This window comes from Dromiciops gliroides, chromosome X (assembly GCF_019393635.1).
Source record: "Dromiciops gliroides isolate mDroGli1 chromosome X, mDroGli1.pri, whole genome shotgun sequence".
Classification (NCBI taxonomy): domain Eukaryota; kingdom Metazoa; phylum Chordata; class Mammalia; order Microbiotheria; family Microbiotheriidae; genus Dromiciops; species Dromiciops gliroides.
Window position 1 is genome coordinate 7,878,787 of NC_057867.1, and position 13,577 is coordinate 7,892,363.

General features: G+C 44.4%; 1 protein-coding gene across 3 annotated transcripts in view; it reads right to left on the reverse strand.

Moving 5' to 3' along the window:
- IL13RA2 (interleukin 13 receptor subunit alpha 2) overlaps positions 1–12,685 on the reverse strand; it is a 45,126-nt gene extending 32,441 nt beyond the window's left edge. Inside the window, exons 1-2 of one of the 3 annotated variants that reach the window (XM_043973663.1) lie at positions 12,388–12,685; positions 1,351–1,477 (exon numbers count right to left, since the gene is read on the reverse strand). In XM_043973663.1, the coding sequence (XP_043829598.1) occupies positions 1,351–1,444 (94 nt within the window). In that variant the 5' untranslated portion in view covers positions 1,445–1,477; positions 12,388–12,685. Of the gene's footprint in view, positions 1–1,350; positions 1,478–8,778; positions 8,841–11,710; positions 11,735–12,387 lie in introns of those variants that run through there. The other 2 variants (XM_043973662.1, XM_043973664.1) reach the window with 2 other exon arrangements.
- Positions 12,686–13,577: the final 892 nt, after the last annotated feature.

The window sequence follows — 13,577 nt, forward strand, 5'->3', positions numbered from 1 at the left end:
CAAGCTAGCCTGGGCAGTCACTGAACTTTCAGGAAAACTGAGTTCTCCTAATTTATTTCGATTGATTGTGATATTTTTACAAGGGTTTTTACCCCCAGAGGAGGGAGAGAAAATAAAGGTCTCTCAGTTCACATTCTTTTTTTTTGTGGGGCAATGAGGGTTAAGTGACTTGCCCAGGGTCACATAGCTAGTAAAGTGTCAAGTATCTGAGGCCAGATTTGAACTCTGGTCCTCCTGAATCCAGGGCCGGTGCTCTATCCGCTGTGCCACCTAGCTGCCCACTCTCAGTTCACATTCTAACAGGGGAGACCACATGTAAATAACTATAGATATATAATCCTAATAATAGCTAATATTTATATAGTGCCTACTATGTGCCAGGCACTGTGCTAAGGCACTTTACAAATATAATCTCATTTGATCTTCACAACAACCCTGGGATGGAGCTGCTATTATTACCCTCATTGTACAGATGAGGGAACCAAGGTAGACAGAGGTGAAGTGACTTGCCCAGGGTATCTGAGGCCAGATTTGAACTCAGGCCTTCCTGAATTCAGGGCCAAGGACCTCTCCACTGTGCCACCTGCTTGTTTTCTAAAAGGCAGAGTAACTGGAAGATATTCTGAGAGGGGAAGGCACTCTCAGATGAAGAGATGGAGGTGGGCAGTATCCTTGTCTTCTATTCAATTAACATATGTTATAAAGGTGGCCTGGTCTTCCCTCACCCCACACTTCGGTAAGATGGGCTCTTCGGAGAATTAAATTTTAAAAGCCAACAGAGGGGGCAGCTAGGTGGCGCAGTGGATAGAGCACCGGCTCTGGAGTCAGGAGGACCTGAGTTCAAATCCGGCCTCAGACACTTAACACTTACTAGCTGTGTGACCCTGGGCAAGTCACTTAACCCCAACTGCCTCAAAAAAAAAAAGCCAACAGAAAGCTCTCCACCTCTGCCCTGCCCTGCCCTGCCCTGCCTTCCTTCCTGAGTTCAGCACAATATACTCACTGAGTCTCTCTTATCCAGTTATGGATGGCCATGAATCATTGCTGGAATTACCAAATGCCATCCCAACTCACAGGGCTGTAGCTGGAGAAGGCAGAGGACCCACCTCTTCTAGTCACTCCCCAACAGAATCTAGAAAACCATTGGGCTTTGCTTTGGGGGGGTTAATTTGAAATGGAGAAGAAAGGGTCAAGAACGTGACTTTTAGCAGAAACGTGCCTTGGGACTAAGGGTATCCAGGCCTGCTTTGGAACTTCAGCTAGGGACGTGTAGTAGACTAGAAACATCTGATCACTCCCTTTCAAATGAAGCAGAGATTAGAAGGGGCACCTGGCATTTGGCTGGCTTACCTGTTATCTGGCTGGAGGAAGAACAGTTATGTCCCAGTGTCACAAAGAGGAAGGCATAATAGACCCACTTGGGAAATCTTGGCTTCCGATGCATCTCTCCAGGGTGGAATACCAGGCAATTGGTAGTCTGGGGAGGAAAACACCTTCTTAGAGGACAGAAGACATACGTTTTATATGGGCTCATCAAGCATAATCTGTTTGGTTAAAAGTAGGCAGCACTTTACCACATGATACTTCGATGATCATCAATAATAATATAAAGCAGAAAATCCAGGGATGCAGACTGCCCATTTCCCTGTACTAGATTTCTAAAGCTTTCCTGGGCCAGGGAAAAATTTAGGGAGGCACCCTAAACTACTTGATACCTCAGGTCTCCTTTGAGCCTCCCCATAGTCCTTTGGGACAGGTTCCAGGTTTTATTACTCCCATTTTATAGATGGAAATCTTAATTGGGAAGCAACAGGAACAGAAAACCTTTTAGCTATCAGAAATCACCTTAATGCTTAATTCACTGAATACAAGTTGACAAACCAAAGGTCTTACTCATTGCACATCCCTCAATAGGAAAGCCTCCTGCAGCAGCTACTGCAGGGGCAGCTCTTTAGAACAGGTGACCAGAGGCAGTCAATAGACTTTTTTCTCTTTCCTTTTAAAAACAATAATAATAATAAGCATTTTTATTTCAAGTTTTGAGTTCCAAATTCTCTTTCCTTCCCTCCCTCCTGTCCTCCCTGAGGCAGCAAGCAATCAGATATAGGTTATATATGTGCAATTATGTAAAACATGACCAGATTAGTCATCTTGCATAAGAAAACTTGAATAAAAGAAATAGTTTCAAAAGAAGGTCTAGCTTGAAAGCACTGGATAAGAAAATGCCAGTTTGGCTCCCCCAAGCCCCCAAGATGGCTTGCTCTCCAAACTTACCCAGGGAAGGCTCTCCACTCAGCTGGCCTAAAATCTGCCTCCTCTGTAGAAGAGGATTCTTATCTGCCCACTCCTTCTCCTTGTTCTCCTCCTCCTCTGGTTTAGCACATTTCCAACTGCTCAGTTGTCTGACTGGGTCAGCTTTTGTGGGGCCATGGCTTTGTCCTGGGTGTTATTGATAACCTCTTTCCTGCTCCTCTTTATTATGTTGCAGGATGAGTCACAGCCAGAGTGGGACTGGGGGAAACCACCTATGATTCACTAAATGGGTCTCTATTATTTGTCATCTAAGAAAAGATGACATGAGGATTATTCTGTAACCGAGATGGCCCCTCCCTCAACCCCCCCTTACACCGTAACCCTAATATACACACCCACATAAACAACTTCTGACTTGGATTTATGATGTGTTTTCAAAAGAACTTGTCCTCTTACTTCTCTTGTCTCCTCCCTCTGTCTATGTAAGTCTTCCATAGTCTGGGGCCAGATCCATTCATTGTAGGAAAGTGAAATGCCAGACCACAAGATCTGGTCTATTCTATTTAATGGGAGCCATGTAAACTACTCCAACGATTTCGCTGAGTTCTTGCCGGATGGGGGGAGGGGAGGGGGAGAGGGGGCCTGCCAAATAGCGCATTCATTGAAATAAGTAACAAAACGAAACCTGCCGATTTGGGAACCTTGATCTGATCAAATGAAATCATGTTTGTCAAGCGCTTGGCACAGAGTCTGGCACATAGTAGGCCCAATAAATGTTTGTTCCCTTCCCCCCGACCAGTTTGGCGAGGCACATGTGACCTTTGCCCTAGCCTCATTTCATATTTGAGGGTACAATTCAGTCACTAGGCTTCTGACCCCCAGATTGGATTCTTTTTAACTCATTCTTGATGCTCTGGGATTTTCTCTGAGTTTAGTCTCCTGATCTCTAGGCCACAGGAAATTGTCTCTCTCCATCGTTTATTCGATAACTCATTCATTCCTTCATTCTTTAAGACAAGGGCAAACCTGCACAGGAGGAGATAATAGCACAGAGTTTAAGGATGGAGGCATGCCAGGAAAGGACCATTGACCAAAAATATCCCTTGAGCAAGCCAACCCACTGCAGCAGTGTCTGAATTGCCCACAGGTGTTGTGTGGGGTTTTTTCAAGGCTACAAACAAATCTCCATGACAAAGGATGACTTCCAAGAACATGATGGATGGGTCTTTCATAGCATCACTGAAGCGACTTCTGAAAATCACACCCAAGAGTGATGGAAATGTCACATTGGTTGCCTTTTGATGCAAATATTTTCATCGCTGTGAAACTTGTCACTTTTCATTCCTGTCATTAGAGACATCTAAAACCAACAGCCAGAGTGTAACAAATTGTCACTGAGAGGAAATGGGGCTTGGGGAGGGAAGAATCAAAAGGAATGGAGTTTGATTCCTCAAGGCACAAATAGGATCTACAGCCAATGACATGATGGATTCAGTGTTTCATTGTAAAGAGTAATGATCAAGGAGGCCTGGGTCCTAGGCCTGGCTTCCTTGGGCAAATCACATCACTTCTCCGGGGCTTCCATCCCAAAATGAGGGGCCCTATAAGATGGACATTGGTCCCTTCTGATTCTAACATTCCATGGCTAATTCAACAGTACCACTGCAAAATAAACTTTAAATGAAGCCAAACCCCGTATAAATGTCATGGCCAATTTTAGCTGGCCCAGGAGAAGAAACAGAAAATCTACCTCTTGCCTTTCCTTGGAGCACTGCAGGACTATGGGAGCACTGATCCACAGATGTGTTGTTGGGTGTTACTTAATTTTCTTTATTACAAGGGAGGGCTCACAAATTGGCAGAGGGGAGGGGAGAGGGGCACTGCAACATGGAAATGATTAGGATGGAAAAACAAAAGGCTTCAATAAAACTGGAATTTTAAAAACAATATGAGCTTTGATTCCTGGAATAAAAAATGCTAACATTTCTAAAGGCTGTTTGCAAACAATTTGGACTGGAATGACCAAGTTGGGATTTTGGCATCTGGACCCAGGCTTTCTTAGGCATAGGAAACTCCCATGTAGTACACCGTACACCGATGTAGATCAGCAAGCCACTGGCAGCTCAGAGTCCTAAAGAGTTGCCCAGAAAGGACCATGTGGAGACTCAGTTCCTTAAGCTATAGGTACTGGCATGATGGAGTGAGAAGAATTCTGGGGGGCGGGGAAGACCTGGATTTGAATCTTATCTGACACTATATTACTGGGAGCAAGTCCTTTAAATTCTTAAAGCCTCAGTTTCCTCATATATAAAATGAGATCATGGAAGCATTATCTATATTCCAAGGTAAAAGAAAAGTCACACGAGATAATATTTATGTAAGCCTGGTTCAGAACCTAAAAATGCATTGGAACAAGCATAGAGACAGAGATGCTTTCCCAGGAGCCCCTTGGCCACTAAAATCATGAACTAAGAATTCAGAAGATTATTCACTATTCAGCAAGAATTCAGCCTAGACTAAGAGGCTAGAAGGTGTGGTCACCTCCATCTTGTTGGACTTTAGCAGAGACATGCATTTAGCCCTGGATTTGCGCCTTTCTGCTCTCTCCTTGAAAACCTTTGAAAGAAGAGGCTCTTGTGACTGTCACCCTTGTCCGTAATGAGGCTGAGATTAGAATACTGAACCTCACAGACCAGGCTGGGTGACATGAGTGAGCCCTGCTGTCCTCAAAGACAAATTCCTCTTATTGTGACTCTGAGACTGGGAGGAGACAGTTGCTAATTGCCTGACACACAGAGTTTTGGCTTCACCTCTTTTCTGTGAGTGAAAGGAGTTAACGAAGGAAAATGAGGGGGATTTGAGAGAGAGGATCAAGTCAGAACACCAGCAGGGAAGCATCTGGTTCTCCTCTTTCCCCAGCAGGAAACAGAGAAATATAGTCTTCCCAGGAACTCACAAACTGAGACATTCTTCCTGTGACAACTTTCTTAGCCAGCCCAAGGTGATAAACCAAAGAAATAAAAGCCAAGAGAGCTATGATCTGAAGTCATCATAGCCCTAGACCAGTGTTGGTAGTGAGTTCTTTGAGAGAGATGGGAGTGGCCTTTTGGAAGTCACAAGCAGTGCACACTCCTGGTTTCCTCTGCATATATTTCTCCTTGGCTGTTGTCAGCAAGCCAGTCGCCCAAGATAAAGCTTTGTCAGTTTTAAAAAGTGTAACCTACTAATTTGGCATTTCCAAGAGTGGGACATTCTAGTGGAGGAAGTTTGGTGGGTGGAGGCTTTCCAAAGAGCCCTTCCCACCAGGTCATACTACCACTCCAACCATATGAAAGACCAGCCCTGATTATCTTCTTGGAAACACATTTTTCAAGGTCACTTCTAACCCTAACCCTCAGCCATCCTCCTGGGAAGCAAAGCCCATGGAGGTGCAGCCTGGCCACTGCCACAACTCCCAAAGGAAAGTTCTTACCACCAAAGTCCTGTTGAATGATTTAACATCAGAAACTGATGTCATTGTATCAGTGGAAGTGACATTAAAGAACAAGCCTGGCCACCTGCTTTGCTGCTGTAACCCAAGGACCATGGGACTTTTCCATGGGACTTGTTAACTGAAATGTTTTCTGGCTCTGCCATTAGAATCTGAGCTTCATAAGAGCAAGAACTGCCTATTTGCAGCATTTGCATTCAAGTTGACTAGAGCTTCACATATAGTAGGTACTTAATGAATTTTTGATTCATTTAAAAGCTTTGCTTTGGTCTCACTTATGTAAATTGATTACATCAGTCAAGATACTGTATGAAATTATTATAGTCTGTGTCTATGTCCTCTCTTCCATCCACATCCCTTTTTTCATCATCAATAACTTCTTTAAATAGGTCAGGATGGACTTGCTATAATGGCATGCTATGTATTCTCTCATATTTATTTTAGACTTACTATTTCTTTTTCTGTTTTCTCTGGCAAGTTGGTAGTCATACTGCTGATGCAGGGCAGTCTCACCTCAATAATGAGTTCTTTCTGGCCTGCTAAAACTACTAACCATATCCCAAGCCTTCTCGTTCTTTTTCTCAAATATAGTTTTCATATATAGGTACAAGCTTCTGGGTAGTCTGCAAGTCTTTAGCTTCTCTTGTTCTCTTCTTCCTGATCAATATTTTCCAAGATATTTCTCACCATCCTCACCTTTTCATTCAAGTCTTTAAGTATCAAATTATATGATGATTTAATTTGATGGGCCTTGTCAAATTCTTGATGAGATTTTCCTACCTCTTCATTCTATACAATAGATAGAGTACATGGGCATGGAGATTAAAGTTGACTCTTCTGGGAAATTTTGTTCATTTTTGCCCTCAGATAACAAAAAAGAAGCAACAGAATTTATACAGTGTTTTAAGGTTTACAAGTACTTTATATATGTTATCACATTTGGTCCCACAAATCCTTTGTGAGGTAGACGAGGACACGGAGACAGAAAGAGGTAAAGTGACTTGCCCAGGGTCACCCAGCTAGTAAGCATCTGAGGCAAGATTCGATCTCAGGTCTTCTGACTCTGTCTCTAACACTCTAACCACTGCACCCACCTGGATGCCTCCACAAAATGGGGAAGACACACAAACAAGTGTAATGGGAATGCCTTGAAGATAACTTGGAAGTGTACACAGACATTCTGAAACTGGTTCCAGTCTGCTAATGACATGATGAAAAACCATCTCTCTGATTAGCTAGAGTGGTGGAGTCAGAAATGAAGGCACCTTCAAAAAGCTTTAGTAAGTTTCCGCCTTCCTACATGGGTCTGACTCCCTCCCAGTGAGAGAGGATGCCTTTAAGGCATCTTCCCATCCAAGACATGTGGCCCGAGGAAATGGCCTTAGTCCTTTACCCCAAGGTTTATTCTTTTGTTGGAAGTGAAGGAGATTAACATGGAGGCTATGGCTTTATGAGTTTTTAAAGGTCAGTGAAGTCCAGATTTTGCATGTTACTGTTCTGAACTTATCTGGCAGGACTGCATTTGGATTTGAATTTGGTGGACCTGTACTGTCTGAGCCTACTCTCCTCAGAACCCAAAGTGGTATTGGGGAGGGAGTGCCCCTAAGGTATCGGAAAGAAATTTCTGTACTTCTGGTTTTTTGTTTTGTTTTGTTTTGTTGTTGTTTTTTTTTTTTTTTGCAGGGCAATGAGAGTTAAGTGACTTGCCCAGGGTCACACAGCTAGTAAGTGTCAAGTTTCTGAGGCCGGATTTGAACTCAGGTACTCCTGAATCCAAGGCCAGTGCTTTATCCACTGCGCCACCTAGCTGCCCCCTGTACTTCTGTTTTTGCTATGTCTTTGAATATCCATTTATAAAAGCTAATTGATGTTAAGTGATTGCATGGAACTATGTTGCTAGTCACTGGTAGCTAATGGGAGGGGGAATTTGGGGGACATTCTGGGGATGCCCAAAAATGAAGGTCTGAATTAATGATAGTCAAGAAGAGACACCAATCCATCAGGGGTATCCCTAGAATGCCGAAAAAGAAATATAGTAGCCTGGCTCTGGGATAATGGGCCCAGAGCATTTTCTGCCATGCAACAGTATCCAGATTGATGCAGTTGAGTTCCTCCAGTAGCATGTGCCCATTTGGTATTCATTGCATGACAAGAATCTCACATTTAGAGTACCTGCATCTAAGTCAATGCTTATATCTAGCCTAAAAATTCTTCCTGCCCCCTGCCCCCCTTTCCACCACTCTACTTCTATCACTATAGAAGGGGGACAGCTAGGTAGCGCAGTGGATAAAGCACCAGCCCTGGATTCAGGAGGACCTGAGTTCAAATCTGGCCTCAGACACTTGACACTAGGTGTGTGACCATGGGCAAGTCACTTAACCCTCATTGCTCTGCAAAAAAAAAAAAAAATCACCATAGAAAGGGGCTACACAATACTGAGGGATATATTGTCTTCTTTATTTCATGGGTTTCCATGCCCCCAGGATTCCTCAGTGAGGAGCATTTCTGGTTCTCATAAAGCAGAATTTAGAACCTGTCAGAGCTTATGCGGCACCCTCACAATAACCCTGTGAGGGTGACACTATTACTCCACCTCACTTTACCACTGAGGGGAGAAAGGGAGGCTCCGAAGACATTAAATCAAACTTATACCCAGGGTATAAGTGTCAAAAACAGGCTTTGAACCCGAGCTTCTCTCAGTTACCAGTGCAGATTTCTATCCGGTACCCCCACTACCTCCCTTTATAATGGAGAGACCTGAGAGCTAGAAAAGACAAGTATTTGGCCACCAGCACCCAGCTAGAAGGAAGCAAAGGTGGGCCTCACACCCAGCTCTTGTGAGTCAGAATTCCAGAGGCTTTCTACAGTCTGCCCCCCCCATTATAGAGTTGCTGTGACCCCCACGACGCCCCAGGGATTCCATTCCGAAGCACTGTGGTGGCAGCAGCTCAGCCTTCTCCACAACAGATCAGGGCACTCATAGCTCTTTGCCACATCACCCCCTCCCCTCCCCCCTAGCTCTGCTAGCTTATTACCTCCCACTCCCAATCCAAGCAGCAACAGTCCTCCAGAAAAATCTCTCCAGAAGGCTATGCCGAAGTCCCTGAGCAGCACCAAGCCAGCGCTTTGATGTGTTTTCACACATCAAAGAGTATTTGCCAGCAGGGCCATGGAGCACCAGTAGGACAAAGTCATATTTACCCTGTGCCCCGCACCAGAAAAACGCTGTCCCGTACAAGCCCTTCAGGGCTGTGTTTACCCGAAACGAGGTTCACAAAACATTCACTTTATGCAAATATTGCAACATGTTTCTCCTAGTCATAGCAGGGAGAAAGAGGTTTCTGGTGGAAGCAGATTTGAATGCAAGCTAGACATTTTCCTAGCCTCTCCAGCCTGGGCTACTGCATTCTGCTTGATCTGAAGAGTGGAGTTTATGAGGTTGGCTGAGCTACCAGAAAGAAAAACTGCACAATTGCTACTCAACAGACATTCTTATTTGCAGTACAAGGGAGATGCAGCGAGAGACAGAGAGAGACAGAGAGACAGAGACAGAGATAAATAGAGAGGGAGACAGAGAGACAAAGAGAGACAGAGAGACAGAGATAAACAGAGAGGGAGACAGAGAAAAATAGAGAGGGAGAAAGAGACAGAGACACAGAGAGAGATAGAGAGACAGAGACAGAGACAGACAGAGAGAGACAGAGACAGAGAGACAGACAGAGAGAGACAGAAAGAGAAACAGAGAGAAAGACAGAGAGACAGAGACAGAGAGACGGAGACAGACAGAAACAGAGACAGAGAGATGGAGACAGAGAGACACAGAGATAAACAGAGAGGGAGACAGAGAGACACAGAGAAAGAGACAGAGACAGAGAGACAGAGATAGAGACAGAGACAGAAACAGACAGAGAGACAGAGACAGACAGAAAGATAAAGAGAGACAGAGAGGGAGACAGAGAGACAGAGAGAGACAGAGAAAGACAGAGAGAGGCAGAGAGATAGAAATCTTTGAGTGTAATCACTGTGATTTTTCTATACAGAAAAAGCAAAAAACCAAAGGGAATGCTTCCTCTGCCCTCACACTATGGCCTACACTACTGACAAGATACAGTAAAACATAAGAGTACAGAAAAATAAACTCACAGTTCAGAAACATCCAAAGTATATTGGAGAGAAAATATTCCAGGAAGCTGGGTACAGCTGTGGATGCGCTGTTAGACCTGGCGGCAGGGATACCTGAGTTCAAACAAAGCTGATCTCTGTCTGCCTCAGCTATAAAAGGGTAAAAAAAAAAAACCCGGTAAACCCCATTTTTAAGACGCATATCCTGGGCAAGTCACTTTCTCTCCTGGGGAATCAAATGAAGTGGGCACAGCTCCGTCCCAGAGCACCTACTTGCCAGGGCTGCTGAGATGATGAAATAAAGCAGTATTTGTAAAGCACTTTACAAACCATAAAGTATAATATAAATGCCAGTTCTTGTCATCGTTGTTTTCTGCTTTTGCAATCTTCAGGTACTATATGGGACAGGCAATGAAAGTAGGATACAGATATGCAGCACAGGCAATTAACTATAGTTAAGAAAACCTGCTCCAATAGAGGAAGTGTTTCACCGAAAAGCAGTGGGATATTGTTTGCTTTCCCAGTAAACTAGAGTCTTGGGAGTGCTGAAAACAAAGCTGGAGTTCTTTAGGTTTCAAGTTAGTTTAAACTCCATTTCAGCACTTAGCATAGGCCCATATTCTGAGAAAGAGAGGAGACACACAGAGAGACAGTCTGTTTTACTGGGGATGGGGTAGAAGAGAGTGGCATAGAATTGGGGGGCAGCTAGGTGGATAAAGCACTGACCTGAGTTCAAATCCAGCCTCAGACACTTGACACTTACTAGCTGTGTGACCCTGGGTAAGTCACTTAACCCTCATTGTCCCGCAAAAAAAAGAAGAAGAGAGTGGCACAGAAGTTCCTCTCAGGGTGCCCCCCTCCTTTGTTCGACTAAAGGCAGGGAAGCTCAGATACCTCAGGATTTGCTGGCTATTCATTGTGAGCCCTCACAAGCCCAGTTTTCTTTAGTGGCCCCTTGCAAGTGCCCCTTGCAGAATGATCGCTTTCAAGGTCAATTCTGAGGAAGGAAGAAAGGGAGGCCGGCTTCCCCCCCTCAGAGCTGGCCTTGGCCAAACGCTAAGCTGGGTTCCTGGTTCTGGATTGGGGCGGTGGCAAGAAGCTAGCCTTGACAGGTTAGACACAGGAGCTCCCTCCACCCCTTCCACCTCGCTCATGTTTCCCCTGCTGGCTTTAACATACAAGGGATTCTGAAAATCTGTTTATTATCACGTTACTGGTTCCACTGATTAAATAAGATTACACGCTCACTGCCCTTAATTAATTTTTCACTGATTCTATGGTTACTTTATCATTTTGGTTGTGGCTTACTCCAGGATCAAAATAGTGTCATCCCCCCCACCAAAAAAAGGCTTATTTGGTTTAAATCTTTTTTTTTTTTTTTAGTGAGGCAATTGGGGTTAAGTGACTTGCCCAGGGTCACACAGCTAGTAAGTGTTAAGTGTCTGAGGCCAGATTTGAACTCAGGTACTCCTGACTCCAAGGCCGGTGCTCTATCCACTGTGCCATCTAGTTGCCCCTTATTTGGTTTAAATCTTAAGCTCAGATATAAAGATAAATAATAGAGGGTATTTACTTTGTACTTTAGAGTCTACAAAACACTTTACTTACTTCATTTGAGACCTACAAGAAGCCTGGGAGGTGAATGCTGTTATTGGTCCCATTCTATAGATGAAACTCAGGTAGATAGCAATTAAGTGTAACCAGCCCAAAGTTACACAGCTAGTGAGTGTGTGAGACAGAATTTGAACCCAGATCTTCCTACCTTCCAAGCCTATCAGTGCTCTATTCACTGTGCCACCAAGCTGCCTGTCAAAAAAGTTTGCTGGTAAGTGATAGGAAATTTACCATTTTCCTGTGGGGATCCAATGTTTGGTGAATGAATTTCCAGCTTCTTGCCATCAAGACTTTGGAGCCTCTGGACTAGCCTTGGTCCAAGTGACCTTATTAATGTGGGGTTTTTCTTAGCCTTCCTTACAGTGAAGGAAAGTCTCTGTGTGGCCTGGCTAATCATGTTCTTTCTCTAGCCAACTCATCCCCTTCTTTCATCCTGAAATGTCATCACTGCCCAGAAATTCTAGGAAGAGAATCTGTCCTCCCTTTTATTGGTGGGAGGGGGGAGAGGCAGAGGAGGGAGACTTTGGGACCAAAATACAGCCTCTATTGTTATGGCTTCCCATCTGGGTGAGGCCTCTAATTTCTGCACTTACATTGACACATCCCCAGTAATGAAGACTTTCAAGCTAGAATAGACCTTAGCAATCATGTAAGATCGTGAAAGCCCAGCCCTCTCATTTCATGCACAGTCCTTTTGGGCAGAGGGTTTAAGCTATCAGGATGGGAGGAATCCTCCTGGCTCTAGCCCCAACTCAGAAATCTGGGAAAGATATGCCCTGTTGGACAGGAGTGTTCCTCTTCACCTGGCTTCTCCCTACACACACGCGCACACACACACACGCCCACATCAAAAATAAAAAGACCACACTATCTAAGGTCCTCCTTTGGATATCCCCAAAATCACTTACAGTTGCAATCCAGGCTCGCCTGCCTATCTGTTGTTGCTTATCTCTCCCTGGTATGATCTCCTTCCATGCAGTCAGTCTGTTGGTAGGTTTTCTTCCATCACAAGGCACTCCCAGGTGCTCAGTGGCTGCTAGAGTGAGCTGATCCCAGTATGCTGCTATGGCCACCCGTCTTCTGGGTCAGGGCCTTCTCTACACCTTCCTGAGGACTCTGCCCCCAGCCACTCAAGGCATTACCCAAAAGAAGCAGAAACATACATTTCTGGCTAACTTAGAGAGAGGTTGGCTCATTGAGCAGAAAGTAAGGCTGTGGGGTCAGCCAGCACTAGATCAAAGTGTTTCCCTTTGTCCAAGTCTTCCCCCTGGGTGCACTCGTGATGCACACTGTGACCTTGGCCAGCATTCAAAGGACTGCTAAGAGCAGGACCATAGTGTCTCTTTCAAGAGCAATACCACCTAGGCAGCAGTGCAGGAGGAGACCCTTCTTCATCTTCAAATGAAGCCAATGTGTGGATTTGGTTGCAATGGTTATTCTAAGAAAGGAGGGCTTTTTATCTGTAAAGGCAGGAGGAGTTGGGCCTGACTGGTGGAGTAGTAATAGTGATACTAAAAAAAAGGAAGAGAAGGACAAAGAGCATTAACAAATCATTTAAGAAATAAACAGAAGAGAGCAGGAGTTCAGAAAGGGACAGGCAATCAGGGCAGTGTTGGAGCTACTATGTTCAATATGAAAAATAATCCCCTCCCTAGCCCTCCAAAAAAAGCACCAACAAGCTGTGTGCAGGAAGAGAGCCACAGTCTTGAATGCAGGCCTCATCTCTGGCTTTTCGATAGGGAAATGTTCACCTTTATTAAGTTCACAGTGTCATTTGTGACAATGCAAAGGATCTTTCTAATATATAGACATTCTGTAACTGGTTAGACTCTGCTAACCATGTGGTAAAAGGGGGCTTCTTTTATTAACTATATAGTCAAAACTGGGATGGGGAAGAGGAGAGACATTCAAAGAGCATGAGTTGTCCAAAGCCTGTCTTCTGGTTTGCAAAAACAAAAATGCCCAGTAACACTCTGGTGAGAGAAGAGATACAACGGTACAAGGGGAGAAGTCTTGGACTTTCCCAATCCAAGGCCAACACGTGGCCCCTGAATATAAGCTTTAGTTCTTTGCTTCAGTATTTCTTCCTTCGTTTTAG